The sequence below is a fragment of the Oreochromis aureus genome, linkage group 3, assembly GCF_013358895.1.
Source record: "Oreochromis aureus strain Israel breed Guangdong linkage group 3, ZZ_aureus, whole genome shotgun sequence".
NCBI lineage: Eukaryota > Metazoa > Chordata > Actinopteri > Cichliformes > Cichlidae > Oreochromis > Oreochromis aureus.
The window spans coordinates 62,911,018-62,935,443 of NC_052944.1; the positions used below are offsets into that span (position 1 = coordinate 62,911,018).

General features: G+C 39.4%; 1 protein-coding gene and 2 long non-coding RNA genes across 5 annotated transcripts in view; 1 reads left to right on the forward strand and 2 right to left on the reverse strand.

Annotated features, from left to right (window-relative positions):
• The window catches only part of LOC120437408, a 4,169-nt gene extending 612 nt beyond the window's left edge, over positions 1–3,557 (reverse strand). The window contains exons 1-4 of one of the 2 annotated variants that reach the window (XR_005611104.1): positions 3,429–3,557; positions 2,921–2,956; positions 1,742–1,821; positions 1–27 (exon numbers count right to left, since the gene is read on the reverse strand). The exon at positions 1–27 is cut by the window's left edge and continues 612 nt beyond it. This is a non-coding gene — a long non-coding RNA (uncharacterized LOC120437408). Of the gene's footprint in view, positions 385–1,741; positions 1,822–2,920; positions 2,957–3,428 lie in introns of both variants that reach the window. The other variant, XR_005611103.1, reaches the window with a different exon arrangement.
• Positions 3,558–5,933: 2,376 nt separating this feature from the next.
• On the reverse strand, positions 5,934–10,507 carry LOC116334457. Its single transcript, XR_004200558.2, has 5 exons — positions 10,350–10,507; positions 9,686–9,769; positions 8,040–8,123; positions 6,786–6,878; positions 5,934–6,170 (listed from the first exon to the last, which is right to left on the reverse strand). It is a non-coding gene; the product is annotated as an uncharacterized LOC116334457 (long non-coding RNA).
• A 4,614-nt stretch (positions 10,508–15,121) lies between these two features.
• Positions 15,122–23,957, forward strand: LOC120436299 (coxsackievirus and adenovirus receptor homolog). Of its 2 annotated transcripts, XM_039607068.1 has the most exons (4): positions 15,131–15,273; positions 15,552–15,590; positions 20,182–20,529; positions 21,836–23,957. In XM_039607068.1, the coding sequence occupies exons 1-4, from the start codon at positions 15,213–15,215 to the stop codon at positions 22,009–22,011; spliced, it is 624 nt and encodes a 207-aa protein (XP_039463002.1). In that variant the 5' UTR covers positions 15,131–15,212; the 3' UTR covers positions 22,012–23,957. The 2 variants fall into 2 exon arrangements, with proteins under 2 accessions (XP_039463007.1, XP_039463002.1); XM_039607073.1 differs by lacking the exon at positions 15,552–15,590 and having other exon boundaries at positions 15,122–15,273.
• Positions 23,958–24,426: the final 469 nt, after the last annotated feature.

Here is a 24,426-nt window from a genome sequence, read left to right on the forward strand (position 1 = left end):
AGATGACTGTTGTCTCTAATGAAACATCTGAACACAAACACAGAATAAAGACGTTTGACTGTCAGGAGGTAAACATGAGAAAAAAATGCACCGGCTCTGTTTATCACAGAGAAGATACAGAGGAGCAAGTGGTTAGTCTACGTTCCCACCACGTTCCTATTATGACAGGCTGAGGAGCTCTCTCATTCGAGAGGGAGTCGGAGTAGACCACTGCTCCTCCACATTAAAGGGAGACAGTTATGGTGGCTCTGGCATCTGAATAGGATGTCTCCTAGGTTAGGTTTTTCTCTGCATGCTTGGGAATGACTCTGTTTCCCCAGATGAGCTAGAAGAGTTGATCAGGGTGACTCTGGACTTCTCTGCTCACACTGCTGCCACCAAAACCTGAATTCAAACAAGTGTAAGAACATGGATGGATGGATATTTTCTAATATAGTGTGATCTTCTTTTGTAGTCTGATGTGTTGAGCTGATGATCATGTTCATGTGACCACAGGAACTAATGGTGGTTATCACTGTGTCTGCTGCTGCAGGCTGAGATCTGAACCTTTTTTTTTTTTCCAAAGGGCAGTTTTTGCAGTGTGAAAAAGGGAGCAGCTGTACCTCTGTGTCTGCAGTTTGTCATAGTGGAGATCTGTGCATTTGTTAACATTTCTTTGCACTGAAGAATAACCTGCGGCTGGATAATTCTCAGTCATACAAAGTCATGTGACTGATACAAACCTTTTGTTTTGGGATGAAATGTTGGACTTTATAGATTAGAGCTGCAAACATGGGGCCACAGCACATCCTCTCCTTAACCTGAAGTGACTGTAACACCTCTGCTGAGTTTAAGTCTCAAAACAGGAAGCTTAATGACCACAGAGGTGCTAATATTACCATTTACCAAAGCTTAACTGTTCTGTGTTCATGCAGTACACAGAAAACATGAACATTTCGGCTCACTGTGAGAGTCTAACGGCCAAACTTTAGGAGTTTGAAAAGTTGTCTGTAGTTAAAATGATCGGAGTGCTGTTAACACTCTCTTCACCCTGTTCCCTACTCTCACTACAGATCACAATGTCATCTGCAAACATTATAATCCACAGAGACTCCTGCCTGAGCTCATTTGTCAACCTTTCCATCACCACTGCACTGCACCACAGTTCCTCTCTGAGGACTCTGTCATCTGTTTTCTGTAGATACACAAAGACACACTGAAGCTTCTTCTGACCTTCTCTGCACTTCGCCAACGGCACTCTCAAACCAAACATCACATCAGTAGAGCTCTTTCTCTGCATGAAGCCATGCTGCTGCACACTGAACGTCACTTCTCTCATTTCTCTTTTTAATCTTGCTTCAGTTACTTTTTCCCTTAACTTCATGGTAAAACTTATCAGTTTTATTCCTTTGTAGTTACAACAGTTCTGCTCATCGCTTTTGTTGTTGAAAATCATTATCAGTACACTTCTCCATTATTCAGGAATTATCTTACTCGTCTGCTTGTTTTACTTTAGTGTCATTTTAGTGTTTTAGGATTCTGACATTAACGCCGGACAAAAAAAAAAAACATTGAAAAAATATTATGTTTTGATCCTAAACCAACGTATTGAAAATGATAAATGTGACCTGATCAGCTGATGCAAAGTCAAAAGAGCCAAAAGAGCCACAAATTTAATCACAATACATGTTTAAAACTCTTCTTATGGAAACAGCAGAGGAACTTTAAAGAGTGTGATTTTCTAACAGGAAACTTGTCGTACCTCTTCTCCTGATCGATCCGTGTCGGCCGTCTGCTGAGGTTCTTCTCACTGATGAGGAGGTGGCAGCTGCTGCAGGATCTCTGCAAAATCAAACGTAAATGATTCCTACTTTTGTTACTACTCTTGTTTCAGCATTTGTGTTATTAATATTTCTAAAAGTATCCATGTATGATTTTATATCAGCATAAATAAAGTAAAGATTATGAGTCATAAAACACAAAGTCTCCTTTAAAGAACTGAGAGCTGCTGGGACTCAGTCAGACGAGCTGTGAGGCAATTTATATTTTTGAGCAAAAACATTAAACCCTTTCATGCATGATTATGACAACCTCAAACAGGATTTTTTAGAATTAGAATTTTTTTCATATTTAGTCATGAAAAAAGGTTTTTGAACTTAATTTGTTAAACATGTACTTTTCAAAGAGTATTTTTAATGTTTTGACTCATGAATTTGACAAACAAATAAATAATATAAACTGTGTAGAAACTATTAAATAACAAAAATATTTTTATTTGTTTTTAAACTTATGTAGTAATATATTAGTTACTTCTGTTGTTGTCCAGTGCAATGAAAAATAGTTGAAACTTACTCATGACTCCTCAGCCTCTCTCCTCTCTGTGTATCAGTAGTAATTTGTGTGCAAGTTTACCATCAACACTGACACAAATACAAGAAAACAGCCTTTGAATAACTGTCCACTGTGGTGACCACCATGCATGAAAGGGTTAAATAAAATCAGACTCAATGAATAAACTATATGTTAAAAAGATCTTTCTTGATGTGTTTGTGTTGCAGAATGAAGGTGAAGAGCAGAGCAGCTTGTTCAGTAGATGTTAAAACAGCACACATAACATAAAATAAAGAAAACTGTTAGACTGTCCAAGCAGCAGCATGGGGCTGTCAGGTTGAAGCTGTTGGTTCTCTGTATTCACACTCTTACTAGAAAGTAAGGGACTGCTTCTGTTGAGGTGTCATCTTTAACTGGTGTAAACCATTAATGTTGTTAATACATTTTTACACAAATATTGAACTGACCCACACGTTTTCTTCTGTTCAGTTTTACTGCATTTAGTGATCCTAATCTGTCTCTATTCTGGCTCTATTTTTGCTCCTTGTGGCTCAGTTCTCTGCTGGGAAAGGCCTGTTTTATGGTTTCGTCACAGGACAGGATCACTGACCTTGATTTGTTGTGGAGCAGAGGAGAAACATTAGAACTGAAAAGAAAACACAGGATCATAAAGATTCAGCGTCTTTTAAGGAGTTTTTGCTTTAATAACAAATATAAGCATAGAGGAGCAGTGACCACAAACTGAGCCTCAGACTGATAAAGTCAAAACAGCTTCTTTGAACAGGATGTGTCCTGTTAGCAGAGGTGATGATGTAGTTTAACACTGTGGTGGTTTATCTGCAGCATCGACCACAAAGTGAAACTTTGAACAAAATTAAAGCAACTCAGATAGTCAGGAGTACATTTTTCCCTTTTCTTTTTATTGAGAAGCCACGGTCTTCAAAGTCTTCCTCTTTACATTTTTATCTCCTGGACACTTTTCCTTTAGACATTTTTTTTCTACATGGTCATTAACAGTTATTGATTGAAGTAAAATATATTTTGTTTTATCTCATGGCCACTTTAAAACAAATTAACTTCAATAAACATAAAAAGTTTAAGAAAGCATCTGTACTTACGGAGCAGCCACAGAAGAAGTGTTTGTCCCATCGTGGCACACAAAGGTGTGATATCATTCTGCTCAAATGCGACAGTTAAACCCTCCTCCTTCCTCTCAGTAGCTCAGTGTGGAGGGTCTGTGGTTTGTCTGCAGCACTTCTGGAGAAAAATGTCTCTGACCTTTTAGTTTTAAGCTGAGTTGTGAATCATGGAATGTATTGTAGTGATGAAGAAGAAAGAACGGAAAGTGTCAGGAAAGGTGGTCACCTGATTTTTTTTTTCCTTATTCAGAGAAAACTGATGTTTAGCATCTGTCTTCTTAATTATTTTTAGATATGTCTCCCAGGGCTCTTTCACTGGGAAATGTGAAAATAGCAATCACATGTTCACTGAGAAATTCCCACTTTTGACAGAAGTTTATAAGTGACTTCTTTTATCAGCACACCTGTCAAGCAGGTCCAATGAGGACTATTCACATGAGTAAATAGGAGCCTTGTTCTTACGTGTATTTTCTTTCATGTACCTGAATGCAGCACCACCACCAGCAGCTGTTTCCAAAGCCTCATGTCCCTTTAAAACATGTGGTTTGTTTAGCTTATGCAGTGTGAGGTAATTTGCTATTTGCTGTGAGTAAAAATAGTTTCTGCTGGTGGAAATTTGACTAACAAGTGAAAAGTCTGAGGCCAGCTAAGAAGAGGATGAAGAGTGGAAACCTGTGGATGTCTGAGGAATAGAGAAGTCCAGATTACGAGACAACATTGAACTAATGTTCATTTTTCATCATTATGTCAACATCATGGTCCAGATTCTTAAATCTCAATTCACAAATAAAAGTTGAATCAAATTATAAATATGAATTAAATATAGACAGTGTGATAGTAATACGATTGGATTAACTTTGATTCATAGTTGTCCTATTAAAACAGAGTGATGACATTTAAAATGTGAGCAAAATAGAAACAGGCCTTAAAGGGAGAAGTGATGATGGAGGAGTGGCTTGATCATGAAGTATTAATAAAGAGAAAGGAGATATGCTGCCACCTACTGGCTATAGTTTCTTACTGGAGCTGTGACGAAAGGTGGATTTTAGATTGCCTTGATGTTTTGACCCTCCTTGTCTTCTTCATCCTTCTCAAATCATCACTTTCCTTTTGTGTTGTTTAAAATGATCGTACTCTCCATCATTCACTGTTTTGTTATGTATGTGGAAGAGAAATAAATCGATGAATGAATGAAAAATTTTAATTTTGTGTCATTTTGCGAATTGTACGCAATTTTATGCAAAAGCCATAAAAACGCAACTTTCATGAACGCCATTGGACCTGACATGGTTTAATACAGCAGACAGATGTTACAGCTGTGCAAAACATCACATTTAAATCATTTTAAAATGAGGTTCTGAGGTAAGGATGGGTCCTTCATTTAAAACACCCGCTGACTTACTCCTCTCTTCTCACATTTCCTCCTCACCTTGAGATGTCCAAATGTGAATCAGAGGCAAACTTTAGCATCACAGTGTTGTATAAATATAGCCATTAGGTGGCAGTACAGAAGCTTTAGTTTGTCCCACAGTGCACAGTGGCTTCCACTCTGAACTTTAATAGCACAAAAACTGTAAATACAGAGTTTGCAGAGAAATGAAGCTCCATCATCAGAGCAGAGAGCACAGCAACAAGAGTCACAGCTGTTCTGCGGGCTGCACACACTTTAACACTTATCCTGTTGCAGCCTTTCCCAGCAGTCATAGAGGGAAAGGTGGGGCACACGCTGGACAGATTACCTGCATGTTAGCCCCGTCTGTCAGAGGACTAACACGAATAGACAACCAACTTGTGGTTAAATTAACTACAAGTTAATGTAACCCCTCTATGAGTCTATTGTATTTTTGGAGGAAGACGGCGTACCAGCTTTACTCTGAGTCATGAGTCACTCCAGGCAGAAAGACTCCTGTGAGCTGATGGTGATGATTACTACACTATTTTTTCCACCCTTGGTTGAATAATCAAACATAAATTCATATATGAATGCAAATACTCTTCAAATTACGATGGAACATATTTACATTTCCTCTAATAACAGTTTTTAAATGCTGCGTGTTTGATGCTTTTTCAGTTTTTATGTTCCAAAACATAATGAAAAGTTAATACTGACTTCTGTTGCAGACTGCAGTGTGACAAGCAAGAAATCTTTACCTGCTCAGTTGCTATTTTTCATAAATCTATGCTAAGTTATTATTATTTTAGAAACAGTCTTCCTTCTTCAACTTCCACCATGTGATCCTTGCCTCTGCCTTCACTTACTTCTTCTTCTTGATGTCTGAAGTCATCCTATAAACTACCATGTAATGCTGCCTAGCTACATTCTCCCCAGACACCGCCTTGCAGTCTCCTGTCTCCTTTAGATTGCACCTTCTGCATAAAATTTGAAGTCTGCTTCAGGGCAGAAATCGGTCTCCTCTTTAAATCTCTGGTGTTGCACAGGTGTGTTCAGTGAGGGGGAAACTGTTTTGTATTTAAAATGTTTTATTAAAGACAAACATAAACTTTCCACTTCATCCTCAGCTCTACATTCAAACTGGTCCAGTGCAGCTGTACGACTGTAAACACACACAGGATTAAATAAATAATAAATAATATAGAGGGCAGTGCAGGGATGTGTTTGGCAGCGAGCTGGACGTCACTGGTCAGACTGGTTACACTGTGGTGAAGGTGTGTGGGTCTGCTTCAGTGAGGAGTAGATGACCGCTGAGTCTGTTGGAAGATCTGAATACAAACACACAGATTACAGGTTTAGTCCTGCACTGGCTCAGTTTATCACTGAGAAGCTATTCACTGACTGATGTGAGCAGGAGGAGTTTAACACTGCAGGTGAAAGACTAAAACTAAATCTGTCTTATACACTGTATAAACACCTGAATCTCATGAATATAATGACCAATATTTAAATGTATAAACATGCATTTGTAGTTGTATTCAGGCCTTGTTTATATGAATGACAGAGCTGTGATGTGATAACTTTGCTAACTTACAAAGGCACCTTTTATTTCCTCGTCTCCTGACATCTCAGAGTTATTTACACCACCTTCACATTTATACAACATGTTTTCTTACTGTAGTTACAGAATGTACTGTCTTCATCACACAAACCAGGATTTGTCTGCCACAGCTGTGTGTTTCTAATATTATAGTTTATCCCCCTCCCAGAGCTAATAACCACATTCATGTGACCACGCGGTGCTTTCTACACTGCAGAGGTGCTACTTTGCATTAACTCCCTGCTGTTATCATGGTGATTTTCACAGTGTGTGCTGTTGCACTTTTGCTAAACTTTCCTACAGAGGAGTTTGTGCAGCGAGCATGAAAGAGGAGCAGCTGTACCTCTGTGACTGCTGTTTGTCCTGATGGCGATCTGTGCATAGCTGACGTCAGCTGTTCCATACAGTAAAGAATAAACTGCAGCGGGATCGCTCTCTGCAAGACAAGACAAAGTCATGCGACTGATACTGTTGTTTGAGGGTGAGAAAAATTTGGACTTTTCATAAATTAGACCTGCAAGCAGGAGGATGCAGCATGTCTGGTGTTTAACCGAAAGCCTCTTTTACACCTCTGCTGAGGTTCCCACATGTTTACAGACTGTGTTAGTTAATAAAACAGGAAGCTTAATGGCCACAAAGCTCCCAACTGACTCAGAAACATGTCTCACTTTTACATGATGCATTAAAAATATTTTGCAAAACCAATTTCAAAGAAAAATACTAAACATATGGGGTTTTGTTCTGTTTTTTACATTGATCTGACCACGTTTACCATTTAGTAAATCATCATTATAAAGTTTAACTTGTTTTGTCGATACATCACACACAAAATGGGTTTGGCTCTCTGTGAGAGTCCAATGGACAAACTTTGACTGTATTTAATAAAAAGGGTGGTGACATGATGAGGTTAGTGTGTTAATGTGGTTTATTAACATCGTTACAGGGAACCAGCTTTAGTTCCCAACAAAGGATTCAGCTGTGGATGCTGGACGGCTTGAACTTCACTTTGTTCTGTTTAATGAGGTTTTTTAATTTTTAGTCGGAGGCTTTTTTGTCATGTCAATCAATCAATCAATCAAGGCTTTATTGGCCACATGCAGGTTGCCCTGCAGTGAAATGGGACCCCCCCCCCACCCCCCCCACCCCCCCACCCCCACCCCCCTGCATTCCAGCGTGGAATAATAGCGCTATCATAATAATAATAATAATAATAATGATAATAATAATAATAATAATGATAATAATAACATCATATCAGAAGATATGATGTTGCTGTGTTTCAGATGGGTCAAATTATTGGCCTATGTCAAGCAAAGAAGTAGCTAAGGAAAAGCTCAACTATTAAAACCTGGCTAAGAATGACCCCACACGTTATTAAAACCTGGGGGAAAAAAACTCTAAAGAGTGCAAATAAATCACTTAAACATTTGATGACAGCACATCACAAAGAGAGAGCATTTCAATATTTCTGCGGAGCATCATCCTTAATGAATCACCGCTGTCTCAAGGTGCATCCGACACACGTGTAAACATCCTGAGGAAACATCAGAGGATCATCAACGAGTTTAGAGACTGTGTAACAGGAAACGTTTCATACCTCTGATCACATTTGACTCATGCTGGCTGTTTGCTGTTGTTCTTTCCAGTAAGGAGTAGGTGGCATCTGGTGCAGGATCTTGCTCTGTAAAACAAAGTCAGACTTTCCATAAACAACAGGACTGGTACTGCTGCTGCTTCAGCATTTGGAATATTAATACAGCCGAAATCCAGAAACATGTTGACACTGTATGAAAACTCGTAACCACCTTTTTTATTCACAATGAAACACAGAAAACATTTGAAATGTTGAAAAAGAGTCATTTTAATGTTTTATGAAAAGGTTGGGACGGGTCAACAAAAGCCTGGAAAAGTGAAAAAGAAACAGCTGGAGAACGATGCTGCATCTAATCAGGTTAACTGGCAGCAGGTCAGGAACATGACTGGGTACAAAAAGAGCTTCTCAGAAATGAAGACCACTGATCTGCAACAAACTGCGTCTACAAATCGTGAAGCAATTTCTCAACAAGACAAGTTTCTCCACATAAAATTACCAAAACCTTTGGATATCTCATCATCTACAGTGCATAATATCACCAACAAATTCAGAGAATCTGAAGGAATCTCTGTGCACAGGGGCCCTCAGTGCTACTTGAGGTCCATGTTTTGAGCATTCAGACAGCACAAACTCGACTCTTTCATGCAAATGACTGCACGGGCTCAGGAGCACTGCAAAAATTCACCATCTGTGAAGAAGGAGAGGGAGCATTGGGCTTCATATCAGACCTCAGCTGAAAAGTCTGTATCTCTGATCATTTGGGGGTGTTTGTATAAAATCGGCAGCTTGCACATGTGGAAAGGCAAAAGTCAGGGTTGAAAAATGTATGCAGGTTTTGGAGCAAGCTGTCCAGACGTATTTTTCAGGAAAGGCTCCGCATATTTCAGCAAGACAATGCCAAACTGCATACTGCATCTATTACGACAGCGTGAATTTGTAGTAGAAGAGTCCAAGTGGTGAATTGTCCTTCTTGCAGGACTTTGAGCAGCTGGAATCCTCTATGGGACAAGAATGAGACAACATTCCTCTCCTAAAAGTCCAGCAGCACCAGTTCCCACATGTTTACAGACTGTTGTTTTTGTTTGACATGACCCTGTCCAACTCTATTCAAATTTAAAAAGGAGAAAAAGTAGGATTTTTCAGTTTATACAATTTGTATGTTTTCTGTGTTCTATTGTGAATAAAACACATCATTTTATTAGGGATTAATGAAGTATTCTGATTGTGAAAAATATAAAGTTATGAAATCTGAAAATCACTGCAACCGTTTGGTGGATGGTGTGTAAAATGTAGGAAAGCGCTAATGATGAGAACATGAGGAGTGAAACCGAAATTAAAAAATCGAGGTGTTTCTTTCTCTCAGTCCAGGGGTGAGAAACTGAAACTGGACTGCAGCAGAGCTTCTTCTTCTTCTTCTTCTTCTTCTTCTTCTCCTTCTTCAGCATGCAGTTCAAACACACGGGTATTTGGTCGTAAAGTGAAGCTTTGAAAGTACTGACAGTATTAACATGCTACCTAATCAAACGTGGGTGTCTGAGCCAACACACATGTTGTAAAAACCCCAAGCACGAGCTGGGCAGACCCTGTTGTGGAACCATCAGAGAACCATCAAAGACTTCTGAGATTATATAACAGGAAACTTTGCGTACCTCGTTTGCTGTTTGATTCCTTTCGGTGGTTTGCTGCTGTTCTTTTCACTGATGAGTAGGAGGCAGCAGCTGCAGGATCTCTCTCTGCAAATACCAAAGATTTCCCTCTGATAATACAACCGTTACTGCTGCTTCAACATATTAATATGTATAAAGCATTGTGTTTTTAATGAAGCTGAAATAAAACAGTAACTCTTTCAAAAATCTTTCTGAACGCTCTTTTTATACAGTCAGATAGCTGGATGGCAGCAGAGCATCTGCTCTCATCCAGTCTCTTTGACCATAAAGTCTGAAAACACAAACTAATCATAAATATTAAAATATGAGAATATATTTCAAATATGATGATTATCATAAATTATCTCAATCAGTTTGACTATAAGTAGCTTAAAACTGACTTTTAGACTTTACTTAATAATGTGAAGGTCTATGGCTCAACAACTCACAAATATAAAAATGTGAAATTAACACATCCTGTGCACCATGTGACCATTTTTAAAGGAACAGTTTACCTCATAATCACACCTAGATGTGTTTGGTCTCCAGTGCTGCTTATCCACTTAGATTAGTGTGACTGGCCACACTTAGAGATATTTGATTCAATTTTTTTCCTTTAAGCTATTTAACATGTTCACATTAACTGTGAGCAGAATGTGTGTCTCACCTTCAGGTTTCCTCCGGACACATCGCCTAACCAGTACAACCAGTACAACCAGCAGTAGCAGCCCAAATATGAGGGGAACAGAAACCAGCACAGAGAGAGGAGGAGAGGACTGCTGAGAAGGAGGAGGAGGAGGAGGAGGAGGAGGAAAGGAAAATGAGGAGGGGAGGGAGGCAGTGGAAGCTGATGGAGGAGGAGAGGTGGAAGACCCTGGAATTAAAGAGAAAAAGGGATCTTTGTGGTCACTTTGAGTTGCTTTTGGTCTAAAATATGTAAAATAAACAAAAGCCTCACCTGTGACAGTGATCCAGCTGGATGGAGACTCTCCATGACCGCTGATGTCACACTTGTAGAGGCCTTCATCAGACCTGGAAACATGCTGGATGGTCATGTGACCTGTAGGCTGCTTCCTGATGAGGGAGCCATCTTTATAGAAAGCAGCTGGGAGGTTGGAGGGAGTGGTCTTTGTTTTACAGAGCAGAGTGACGTCATCTCCCTCCATCACAGGGAGGACAGGACTCTGCAGGATCACTGATCCACCTCAACACAGAGACAAACTACAGCATTTCATCCATTTACACACAGCTTCATCAACACTAACTCCACACACTCAGCTTACCAGTGACTGTCAGGTTAACCATGTTACTGATGGGACCCTCTCTGGACTCACACCAGTAAACTCCACTGTCCAAGGTGGCAATGGGGTTGAAGTTACAGGAAGAACCAGCTGAGTTTCCATATTCAGTTCCACACTGAGTCCTCTGTTGTTTGCTTGTGTTTCTCCTCAGAGTCCATCCAGCAGAGCTGTCGTCCTCCTCACAGCTCAGAGACACAAACTCATATTCAAAGAACTGAGAGCTGTTGGGACTCACAGTCAGACGAGCTGTGAGAAAAACATAAACAATTATTTATATATTTTTTCACATAGAGAGCATGAAAGAGGATCCACTAGTGCAGCTTCTGTAACATCTTGTTGATCAGATACCAAAATCCTTCCCTTTCAATCTTGCTGCTATCCTTCTGTCACAAATCACCCTGATGAATCTCATCTCTATCCTGATATACTAGTAGATGTTAAAAGGCAGGTAGATCTTGTTAAATAAAATATAATGTAACAGTTTATTAAATTCCAAATCCTAAATCTGTTGCAATGCAGTAATACAACAATAAACAGAACAGCTGCACTCAGTAAACTTTCTTCTTAGTATTGTTTTTCTGTGAGTGCTGCTGTTCTGTTTACTTAGACAGAATCCTGATGGCTGACATGTTGAACTAACCAGGTGTGCAGATGTTCATGTAGTGGTCAAACACTGTGGGTTTTACATAAGTGTCCTATGTGCCTCTTAGTTCATCATCTCATTGAAGCAAAATGTTTTAGCTCCTCTCACTCAACACCAACCTTCTTCCCCCTCAAACAGGTGTGAACAGCAGCTCACACATTTAAATATAAGGGATAAACCTCATCATACACAACCAACACCAAAAAAAAGACTCAATTCAATTTGAAATTTTGAGCATGTTTGATGGGAAAAAAGATACCGAACTGTAACAGCAGATTTTTAATATTTTTAGGTAGACTGTTTGGTGAGAGCTGAAAATGTATGTCACTGGATATTCATGAATTTCTCTCAATCTATGTTAAAAGCACATCCGATCACTTTAACTAAGATTTACAGGTCACTCTGAAGACAACATGATACTAACCCTTTTACATTCACCCACTTTCTTTTACTAATTAGGCCTCAAAAGCGCACGGAGCTTGTTCACTTGACTCTTATAGTAATATCTTTGACAAGAAATGTATCGACTTCCGTGTCAGGAGCTGCTTCTGCTCACGTCTTGGTAACTAGCTGACACTATTTGAAACCAGAAGGCTGAGCTTTTATAAGATCATTAAAAATACAATGACCTGGATTTTTATTCAAATATTAAACTGAATCAAGTAATTTTTTTAAATGTTTGACCGAATTTTAGCACACAGAGTTTCACTTCACCAACCGTGCATTAAAGCTGCTCTGACTCTCACCGCTGGTACATCTGAGCCTAACCAGTTTCTATTCTGTCTCTACTGTTTTTCACTCTCAGCTCAGTTACAGGCCAGCACTGGCTCAGTGCTCTGTGGACTCTTTTTTATGCTCTTTTATTTTTATATAAAATGTTTGTCATAAAGCAGGTTGTCCCTCACCTTGGTTAGTTGTGCAGCAGAGCAGCGACATCAGGGCTGAAAACGAAGCACAACAGATACCAAAATCCGTTTATAGGAGCAGCAGAACTGTGACCACAAATTAATTTCCAACTGATGAACTCAAAATGACTTCTTTAAACAGGATGTGCAGTGTAGGAGGAGGTGAGGATACAGTTTAAAACTGCAGTGGTTTATGTGCAAAATCACATTTTTAATGACGTTAATAAAGTGAAATGTTATAACCTCCTGTTACAGATGTAAAGCAGCTGGATAAAAAGAGCTGATGTGCACACTTCTACTTAAACCTTCTTACACCATCCTAAAAGTTGCATCTTCCTCTTTGTAGTCTCATCTCTTGCCCATTTATCTCAAGGTCATTATCACAGTTATTGAGTATTAAATGAAAGCAAATCCCTGTCTCTCTGTCTCGCTGCCACTCTCAGCAGAACACCTTCAAGTCACGCATTAAGATTTACAGGCAGCATGTGGTACTTACAGAGCGGCCACAGAAGACGTGTTCGTCCCATCGTGCCACACAGATCTGAGATCTTCTTGTTCCACTGAAGCACTTGAACCCTCCTCCTTCCTCTTGCCGTGCAGTTTAGAGGCCCTGTGGTTTCTCTGAAGCAGTTCTATGAAAAAAAAAAAAAAAGAAAGAAAGAAAAAAGGAAAGTCCTGTAAGTTTCAGGTTTGAAGCTGAAATATGAATCACAGAGTTTATTAAAGTGATGAATGAGAAAGAATGAAACATGTCAAAGCTGTGGGCACCTGAATATTATTATTTTTAAACCTTCATAAAATTTGTTTTAGTGTTTGTCGCTTAGTCTTTGAGGAAATTATCATGACCTGAATGAACCAACCTCAACATGTAAAATGTAGGACATTTATGTAAGCAGTTATTCTGGCCTGTATATGATTTGCACCATATAACAAAATTGAAACTTTCAGTTATTTGATTAACTTCTCATGCACAGAAATGCAACTTTGCTACACAAACAACACAGAACTGACAGCTGTGAGAGCAGACTTTATATATCTTTCTTGTGTAAATGGAAATTTGTCTGTGTTGTTGTGCAAATTCTTACGCTATTGTGTATTTCACACACATGGAGAGATTTTTTTTTTTTTTTAATTTACTCGCCGGTGCACTGTTACGCCCTAACTACAGGATGCCCTTTCGGGATTTAACTTGTTGAACGTGTCAGTATGTTAATAAAGTTAACTTGAAAAAAAGCGATGCGGAAGAAAAGTGTCGGACATGCGCTGCTGTGCTGCAGCCATGCTTCATTCAAAGTGCCACCTGATCGAAACCAATGACAGCCCTGCTGTCACTCAGCGAGAATTGTGAGACTGGGAGGATTTAAACGCAGTGTTTTGCTTTTCATTCCTTTTTTCCCTCATGGACGTCCGTGTGACGGTCGCCCGCACACATGAATGCAAAGGGGGGCGGTTTTACCTCAGGAAGCCAAAGACGATGACCAGGTGAGTTCATGTCATTCTTGGATTCGACGACTTTTCACTCCCTTTTCTTTCTCTACCCGCACACATGTGGAACAGGTTGTTGTTAAATGCAGACTTTAAACGTGAGCACTTAGAAAGCAAGCGGAAGGTGTCCTCTGACGTCTTCGTGTATCCTGGGTTAGAATGAGCGCTTTTCCCTTGATGTCCCTGAATGCATCAACGTGCAGAGTCTGAGGCATTTCGACAGATTTTGAGTTTCCTGGTTGTAAAACTACTGCTGAAAACAGTTTATTACAGTTAGTTCATCTTGCGCAGTGTTAGTTAAACATTTCGATCATTATGAGTAAGAATTAAACCTGCTGTGACCGCTGACGGACACTAGAGGGCAGTCAGTCATTTCGCATTTACAGAAATACACAGGTTGAAACCAAATATTATTTCTCCAGCATCTATAGTGGAATAATAGAAACAAAACAAAAAGCAAAAAGCAAAATGAATATATAATAAACACTAATAAACAATATAAACACTTCCTGGATGATCTTTCTTCCTCTAGGCGACAAAAAAAAACAGGGGAGAGAGATCAGGGCAGTGTTGCGGTGTGTAGGAGGATATAGCGGGGTGCTGACGATGAGAGAGATGGTTGAGGTTAACAGCTGACACTGACAATATGGTGCAATATGTTTTTGTGGTTGAAATCATCAGTAAACAAACAGCTCCACGCTCTGCCGCTAGCGTGTGATTTAAGGCGAGGTAAACAGTGTGTGCAGCTTCAGAGCTAAACCCCGCTGAGACAGCTGATGCAGGTTTCCAGCCCACGTCTCCGTGAACCTTACAGTGTGCGCGCTGTGGGTTCGACCAAATGATGAACAACACAGTCCGGTTCTGTTGGGCTACAGTGAGAAGTTAGACATAGACATAAAATAGATCAGCACAGTTTTTATAGTTAGATATAACTAATGTACGAAGTGATTATAAATTTCCACTCTACAAAGACAGCAGCAGCAACAACAACAACAACAACAACAACAACAACAACAACAACACAGTGTGATCACAGTCACACAGAGATATTGTGAAGACTGTGCAGTGTAAAACGCAGGGGCGTGTCCTTAAACACAGCAGACCACACCTTCACTCAGACTCCTTGGCACAACAAATGTACACACATCCAGTTTCCAGCAACTTCAGGGGGGTCGGTTGTGAGTTGTTCTGCAGAAATGTCTCACATTCTTCTTCTTCTTCTTCTTCTTCTGACTTTTGAGACAGCGGCATTAGAAGGTGAGTTGCTAAACAAACAGAGGAGTTGGCAGTCTGCCAAGCGCTGTGACGCAAGATTTTTAGGGAATTTTTTTTTAACAGCTGTTCAAATGTAATCATTAATAGCAGCGTGTTTGCAGCGAGCAGCCACCTGAAATCGTAATTGTGACCCATCTGATGGTAAATAAAATCAAATGTGAGCAAGATGATAAATATGTCTTTGAGATTCACTGCTGCTCTTTAAATCTGCAGATTTGCAGTGAAACAAAAGTGAAACTGCGGTTTCTTTCTTGATATAGGCAGAATGTTGCATCAAAGGGACGAGTTTGAAGTGATGGGTGAGTGAGATTGAATGCATTGCCTGCAGGCATGAATATTGTTAAGTAAATGAAAGGCGTTTCCTGTCCATTTGTTATAATCAGAGCTGGTGTTCCAGCTTAACTGGTTTGTTCCACTCTCCGTGTTCCACTTCGAGAGGATGATATTTTTTGCATTTAAACAAATGGTGGCAAAACTATATTACTGAGGTACCAATCGGATAGATGTGTGTCAGGAAATCTGTTTATTTCAAAAGCAAACAGCCCAGATTCTCATTAAAGCAACAGATTTGCTTATAAAGTGCTCTGTAGTCATCTCAGTGTACATCGCTCTTCTTTTAAATCCTGTTTGTTTGCTTATCTTGTGCAGAAGATTACGATGACATCATGTTATATCGAGCAGCAGCTGATCACATTAAACTTTGACTCTTATCACTGGTTAACTTGGGTGTTTCCTAAATCAGCAGATGTTAAACAGCTGACAGGTCAACAGGATATATGCAGGTAAACTCAAAGGTCTATTGAGCTGATCTATGGTGTCGTGAGGAAAACACTGGCTCGTCAAAAGTTTATTATTATTTTTTAATTAAAATAATTTCATTGTTGTTGGGAGATAATACTGGTACACATTTCTAGGAGCTGGAGCTGGAGATTGTTTTTTTTTTTTTTTTTTGCAGAGGTCTTTAATCTTGTCAAACCACATAACACACTGACAGACAGATGAACACTCAGTGAAAATGATAAATCTGCGGATCCAACATCTGGAACACTGAGAGTCGAATAAGTAAACAAATCTAACCAGTTAACATAAGAACCAGTTTACCTGGAATACCAGCACGAGGTGTTGAGTGGCTTTAAGCAGAGGTTGATTTGGACTGCATGCTTCCATCACCTACCACCCACCTCAGGACCACCAATACTTATATATTGTCCATATTTGATCTTTTGCACATCTAAAACATCAGTTATTGATGTCTTACTGCAGAGGTGGGGAACTCAAAGCCTTAAGGGCCGGTGTCCTGCAGGTTTTAGATCTCACCCTGGATCAATACACCTGAGTCAAATGATTAGTTCATTAGCAGGCCTCTGGAGAACTTCAAGACATCTTGAGGAGCTAATTCAGCCATTTAAATCAGCTGTGCTGGATCAGGGACACATCTAAAACCTCAAGGCCACCCTTGAGGCCTGGAGTTCCCCTGCCTCTATCTTACTGGAACTGAAAGGGAAGAAAAAGACAGGAAACAGTAAACATTGCATTTACAAAGCAAATAAATAACACGCCTTAACCCTAACCCAGAGCAGCAGAGTTCAGTATCTGGGTTACACCCATTCAAAAACTTGCCAAATCTTCTCTCGCAACGCCAAACAGACTATTCTTCTTTTGAATGTAATTTTAAGATTCTGGTCCACGTGCTGACAATCGGGTGTCTGATTGGCTCCTTATTAGCAGCACCTGTGAGCATGGACCCTCTTGCAGCGCTCAGTTGGCGTCTGCTCCTAGCGGGGGTGACAAGAGGAAGACAGACCATATATAGCTAATGTATCTGTGAATAATAAGGAGATCTCACAGGTTTTTCCATAATGGTCTGGAAATGACTCCTTGTTGAAAGGACTCATCATGGGTGGTTGTTGCTGGTGTTCCACAATATTCCCACAGAGCTCCTGGAGAATAGCTGATGGAACAAGATTAGTTTATTTTATAAGCTTATTTATAGCTTTTAACTCTAAGACCTCAGAGGAAATCTTTAAAAAAGACACCCAAACCACAAAATGACAAGCTGACTGAGGTATAACACAGGTGGAATATACCTGGAATACAGCTAAAAATGAAAATGTACAGTTGCACTTTTAAGAAAGCTCATTTTGAAATATATTGCTACAAATGGATAGGATTCAGCCTGACACAAGGATAGGCCAAGGATCGAAGGATCTGCTGTTAATGACTACCATAGCCCGTTACTTCAGAAAACTGTAGTTACGTTTATCATAGAAAACGTTGCCTAATTAGTAACAAGGTGTCTTTACAGCACAATTTACTACAATAATACAATAATACCATAGTTTTACAATAGTGTAATATCTAAGATGGTCGAGGTTATCATGGAATGCGATTCAAATATAAAGGCCACATATGTTCAGACTGTTAACTAGAGAGCTCACTGGTTCTACATACATGACCTAAACTCACAGCACACCTTTAAAGGCTGGTTTCATTTTTCATTTTAACTAGCGTGACTGATAAGATACTGTAATCAGTCAGTCACGTCTTGCTGATTTTGTTTTGTTTTTTTAATTTATTTTTCTCCCTCTGACAGATAAATCCTTTTGGTGCATATTTGTTGCAAGTAGAACAACACAGAAATCATTATACCAGTAGTTTTAAGTTGTCATATTGTTAACATATTTACCTAAATATTTTAGTATGTATGGTGATTACTGATACATCACAGGCACAAAAAGTATTTATCAGTTTTTTTGCCTCCCGGTGGTGTAACGCCTTTGTTTTCTGCACTGTGTTGCGAGTACTAGGGAAGGTAATCGATGTAGCAATGATGTTACTACATTTTCATAATGTATAAAGAAATCTTACCAGTGTGATGGCAGGCTGTCTTGTGATTGTGCACTCAGATGGCCATTTCTGCATGAAATCAGAAAATGACCTAATATGTTACAAAACTATCGCATGTTATTGTATTTAGCAACATAGCTTCCAGACATATAGGTTTATAGATGTTGTTCATATCCGTGTAATTTGATGTTGCCTTTGAAATCTCCAAAAGTTGATTCTGTTCATCTGGACGTAGCGTTTTGTGGGAGAAATGTTTCATCACTCATCCAAGTGACTTCTTCAGTCTCAGCTGACTGCAGGTTTCCCCAAACCTTATAAACAGTACATTTGCATAATGACTGAAACCATGAAGGAACAATGGGCTGGGAGGTCAGTTCCTTAATCTTAATTATGCAAATTCTCATGACCATTGATCAACAATCACTGACCAATGGCCATGAGTACCATTCACAGAGAGTGGGGCAATGGCTGCAATCACAGCATTGTAAGATGGCCAGGACTCTGCAGTCTATTTACACCTACAGGCCAGTGGACACTCTTTCAAGGATGAGGATGTACACATCCTGGACAGGGAAGAACGCTGGTTTGAGGGCGGAGTCAAGGAGGCCATTTACGTGAAAGGGAAAGACCATCTCTGAATCGAAGAGGGGGCCTAAGGGTACATCTGTCACCATCTTACAACGCTGTGATTGCAGCCATTCCCCAACTCTCTGTGAATGGTACTCATGGCCATTGATCATCACTGAGTGTGCTACACGAAACACACTTTACAACCTGCTCTTTAATCCCTTTAATCCCTGCTTTTTCTCTTGCTTTGTACACGTTCATCATGTTTGTTCCTGCTCTCTTACTTTTTAGATTTTATACTTGCCCAGTTTGTGTGGCACACCCACAATTTCATTGTACATGTACAATGACAGGAGAGGGCTTTTCTATTCTATTCTATTCGGTTTTTATTAACAAATCTTTAAGGTTATACAAATGTTACAATGGGAATTTCTGGGAAAACATTTCCTGAGAATTCAAGGGCATCACAGCTTTGTCATTGTGGGTTCTTTGTTGTAGTAACAGTCAACATAGTTGAGTGTTTCTTGGAAACTGCGCTAGGAAGAAAATGTGCAAATTTTTAAAAAAGAGAGCCACAAAGTCTGACCAATACTTTGTACCATACGATTTGAGTCTGGTGTTCTTAGGGAAGAGATCGTTACTCAAGGTGTTTCTGTTCAGCAGGGAATTTCAAGAAACCTGTTAATCCCTTGAGGGTGATCTTAAATAAGCCAGTCAGACACAAACAAACATCGAGTGTTGTAACCTGAGTCAGGTGTTTTTGTCTCTCCTCTAAAGTTGCGTGCACATGAGCAGGTTATAATCACAGAGGTGGATGAGGTCACTTTGAGCTTGATTCTTTTGTTCTCTTTCGTTGTGCATCTCCTGGAATAAAAAGTAATTCACACAAGCAGGTGACACATGCACATTTATGGAGGACCCTTTTCCCAACAAACAACACAGTAGGCTCATAACAGACTTGAATAGGAACTTGTATTCTGACTCTCCTAACATCTGTATGTGATTTGACTCAACAGTGCATTTTTGTTCTTTGTTTCATGTAAATAAAGCACAAACCGAGATAGAAAAGGTACGAATCCCCATAAATCCTGCATGAAGTCCTGAATACAAGCAGAAGACTCTAACCTACTTCTATCAAGGACATTTGTGACTTTTCATGTTACTTTAAAATACAGCAGAGATGGTGGTGAAAGTGCATCTTCAAGAGATGCACATCTTCTCTAAGGTCCTTGGCCTTGTTTTGGATGTATGTCGAGCTGCAGGAATCCATTACTCTAGTCCACTGATGTTTTTTAGACTTTTTCAGTGCTTCCTGTCCTTTTCCTGTCAGAAGTCTCTGAATATGCTCATGTACTGGGAAAAAAAACAACTTTACTTTAGAGGGACTCACATTAGCTCTTTTACACGATACATCTTAAAGAGATGCAGTATGATACATTATCAATGTTTGCTTTTTTCTTTTGTCTTTGCACACAGATATAACAGTGAGGTCTGGACAAGATGTCACTCTTCACTGTCAGGATCCCAGGGGTGTAAATATCACCCTGTTAGAGTGGAGCATACCTGAGATTAAGACAGATGGATACGTCTTCTTCTACCGAAACGGGCGCTCATACGAAAGCTACCAGCATGAGCGTTTTAAAGGCCGAGTGGAGCTGACAGACCCGTCTATGAAAAACGGAGATGTTTCTGTGACTCTGAAGAACGTCAACGTCAACGATACAGGAACATATGAGTGTCGGATTATAACCAGTGATCTCAGCAGCGGTCAGAGAGTCAAGAGTGATTCCAGGAAGTCCATCAACCTCACAGTCACAGACTCTGGTGAGTTGAGAGGTTTACTTTACTACTTATTCTTCTTCTGACTTGTAGGGACATGTAGACCCAAATTGCAGCCCTTCACTGCACGGCTAAGTACAAAAGAGCTTTTTGTCTCTCTGAACTGTGCCGCTGGCTTTTCGGAAGGAAGCATTATCTGTTCATTCATGATAAAAACAGAAGACCATGCATGTTAGTTTCCACCATCTGATAAAAGAAAGAGGAGAAAAATCCCCAACCTACGTCACTGGAAAGGATTTGATTATATCTTAGTCTTCTTTGGATGGGCTCTGAATTTAGCTCAGACTTCGATGTTTATGAAATCTTCACTGCAGACTGCAGTGATCTTATTTTCTGTTTCTACTGTGGTCTGAGATATAATGATACATCCTGCAGTGACAGGTGGTGACATATCTGACCTGACGCAGTTGTTTATTGTGTTTTATTGTTTTATTTTTATTCAGATATCTGCTATTGCTCTTTTTTTCCATGCTCTGTGTGACATTATTATAACGCCTGAGTGCATTTTATATGTTTGAAGTCCACGGACTAACCTGGACTGTCTCATAGTTCAGAGTTTTGAATGTGGTGGTGCAGTGAAGCAAGAAACAAAGATGGTGCAGGCAGCTGGTTGAAAAGAGTCTGATTTTGAGGCTGGTGTGCAGCCGAGATAAAGATGACATGAAAAGAGTCCGTGTGAGTTTAAACTGAGTGTAGTGTTGAATAACTGATTTACAAAGTTGTGTACTCATTCTAGTACTTTAGCTTTAGAGTACCTATAGCAGAATAAATTATACAGTAAAATGTGCATGATATGATTGGATCATAGTTGTTGCAGCATTAATATGTGCTTCCTTTTAATGTATAAAATGGGGATTTTTATTGGGTTATACTTCTGGGTGGGTTTAACTATATTATTCGAGTAATATATCAGTATCAGTACAATTATAACTAAAAAGGTAAAATAATGAACTGAAATTTTAGATTTCTGGGGGTCTAGTGTCACCCTGCACTCTCATCTTTGGGTGCACCCCTGCTTCTTTCCATGGGGAAAATGTATTTTGAATTGTATATTTAAGTTTATATTTAGTTCTGTTGCTTGTTTTTGTGCTTTTATTTGAAAGGTGCTTTACTTGATATACATGCAGCAGTTTTAGAGGGAGAAAATAAAAGTGTCAGTCTCTGAAACACGACCGCAGTGATGCTGCTCAGCGTTTATTACTGTTTGCAGTATTTCAAAGTGTAAAAGAAGAAATACTGTCAGCGTACCTGAGTCCTCACACCTGTTTTGTTTTTTGTTTTTTCTCTGCAGGAAGCGAGGATAAACCTGACAAGAAGACATTATTTTTAGCTATAGGTATTGTTGCTGTTTTTGTAAGTTTTCTTGTTATTCTTAGTGCTGCTGTATGTGTGCACAGAAAAAAGAAATCATCAAAATACAGGGAACATGAACATTATAAACATCCACCTGAAAAAGAGCTGATCTGAAATGTATCAGACGATGTGTAAAATATTATTTTCTGACCCTGTTGCCAAGCAGACAGCACAAACAAAGGTTCTGTTGACAGCGCTCCCCTCACAGCAACAAGGGTTCGATGCACCACTCCTCTGATCTCAGGTCACATTCGGGAGTCATGTTCACCCATCAATCATTAAAAGTAACATTAGGTCAATGCTGTGGCTGCAACAAGCTTTATAATGACTTTAAGTCTGTTTTTATTTCGTTTCCTTTTTTTCTTTTAAGCTGTAACTTTATTCTGTGCAGTTTTCTGCAGAGCTTGATTTTACTGTGAGAACAGGCGGCAGGTGGAGGACAGCAGGTGAGCGTAGTGGAGCTTTTTGCAGGTAGAGAGGTGGAGGAGACACAAGTACAGTAAATCAGTTTAGACAGAGCATTAAAATGGGGCCACAGTAGCACGGTTAGCAGGTTCTCACAGCTAATTAAAAAAGTTAATAAAGTGCTTAAGCTTTTATTTTGCACCTTTAAACAGTTTATTTTACTTGCTGCTATTTGTGGCAACTGCAGCCAATCAGCGACTTCCTTCTTTCTGCCCATTGCCTCCATTAGAACAAAATAATTCACCAAACACAAGTCAGGTAATGTAATATGTGATTATAGTATAACCATAATATTTATTTATTTTTAAACATACAAACCATTATCTTAATGGTTTTATTGCGTTATTATATGAGTTGTGCAACGTTTTGAGTTGGATCTGTAAATATCAGAAACCTTATCAGTGATTTAAACTCAGCTGATCTCACATTCAGATCTCCACCTCGGGCGTCGCCGTTTTAAGACTTTCCGTCATGTCCACTTAAATTTGTTCCTCTGCACAAGTTGCAAGGTTGATGTTTCCATTGACTTTCATTTTCAGGAGTTCACTCAAACATTAATCTGGTGAATAGGAAGGATTTTAATTCTGAAGACTTTTTAACACAATCTGAGTCAGTTGGTGCTTTCAGCCCCTGACAGTTCGGCTCGTTTCCTGTCCTGATGCCTCAGGATCTCACCCTTTCTCCTGATCTGCATCCTCGCCTGTTGTGCTGCCTTCAGGCGTTGAAACTCATCAGAAAACTGCTCAGTCATGATGTTCAAGTTAGTTTTAAATACAATTTGTTTGCTGTTTGCACGTTTGAGGTCTGTGGTGATGCTACAGAGGTCAGAGGGACTTCCTCTGAGCTCTAAAAGCAGCAGCTGCTCTGAAAACAGTCCAGAGGTTTCTGATTTTTATCGATCTGTTCTCAGAACTTTTAAGAATTTATGTCTTTATTTATCTGATGTACTCAATATGTTAATATTTCACTTTTTGTTTTTTGTTTTGTTACTCCCCACTGATCTTCTTTAGTTTGTCAGTTCAAATGTTGTGGATCCTTAATATCCAGTCTGACTCTGACAGAGTGACGAGCCAAGTTCATTGTAAATATCCACTGTCCAAAAAAAGAATAAAATAGATATTTGAAGCTCCAAAGGGACAGTGCAATGTGTAAAAGGAAAGTGGAAGAAGATGGACAGGTGTTCAAAATTAAAACCTGAAAAACTGAAAGTGAGCAGGATGAGCGGTCATATCAGGAGTCAGCAGGAGGAACGAGGTATGAAACTCGTGGAGAGAAATGAGGCCTCCCTCCATGTTTAGCTGTTGTTTGTATACTTTGTGTCCAGCATCAGTTATACACAAGTGGATCACTTGGCTCAAATTAGTAAATAATACATAGAAAATGTGTGTTCATATGTATGCATTTACACATGTTCATTTCTCAGCACCATTTTTATATTGAATCTTTGTTTTTTGTGACATATTTGTATTATATTTATGTTCTTTTGTCTTCTGTGCCTGTACCTTATCTGTGTGAGTGTTGTGCAGTTGGCTGGACTGTTGATCTGAACTCATCATAGAAATAAAGTGAGAGCCTCAGACATCACAAGTAACAGAGTGAAGGGTTTGTTTGATGTTTTTTTTCCTCTAGGGGCTTTTTCTCTGATTAAAACAAAAATAGGGGAACTATGTCATTAACTTCAGCCTGTTTACACTTGTGCACTTCCTCTTTCTTCATTTAAGGCTAAGTAATTACAATTCTGGGTGTTTTTTAAATACTTTTCTGTAGAAATGAACGTGCTTAGTTGAGTCCAAAATTGAAATGAAAAGAGAAAAAAAAGGAGTTAAATCAACACAGTCAAGAAGCGGGAAACAGAAAATGTTTGAAGTATTTCCTGTAACGGTGACTAAAATGTTCCTAAATTCCCCCTGATACTGTTTTTGGTATGTAGCAGGAATGGCTGTGGCTCATTTCAGATGCACTCGGGTTATTTCCACTCCTGCTCAGAAGTACACTGTGCTCACAAACACGACACAGTATAAATATTAACCTTCCAGACTTTATCAAGCTTTATTGACTCGACCC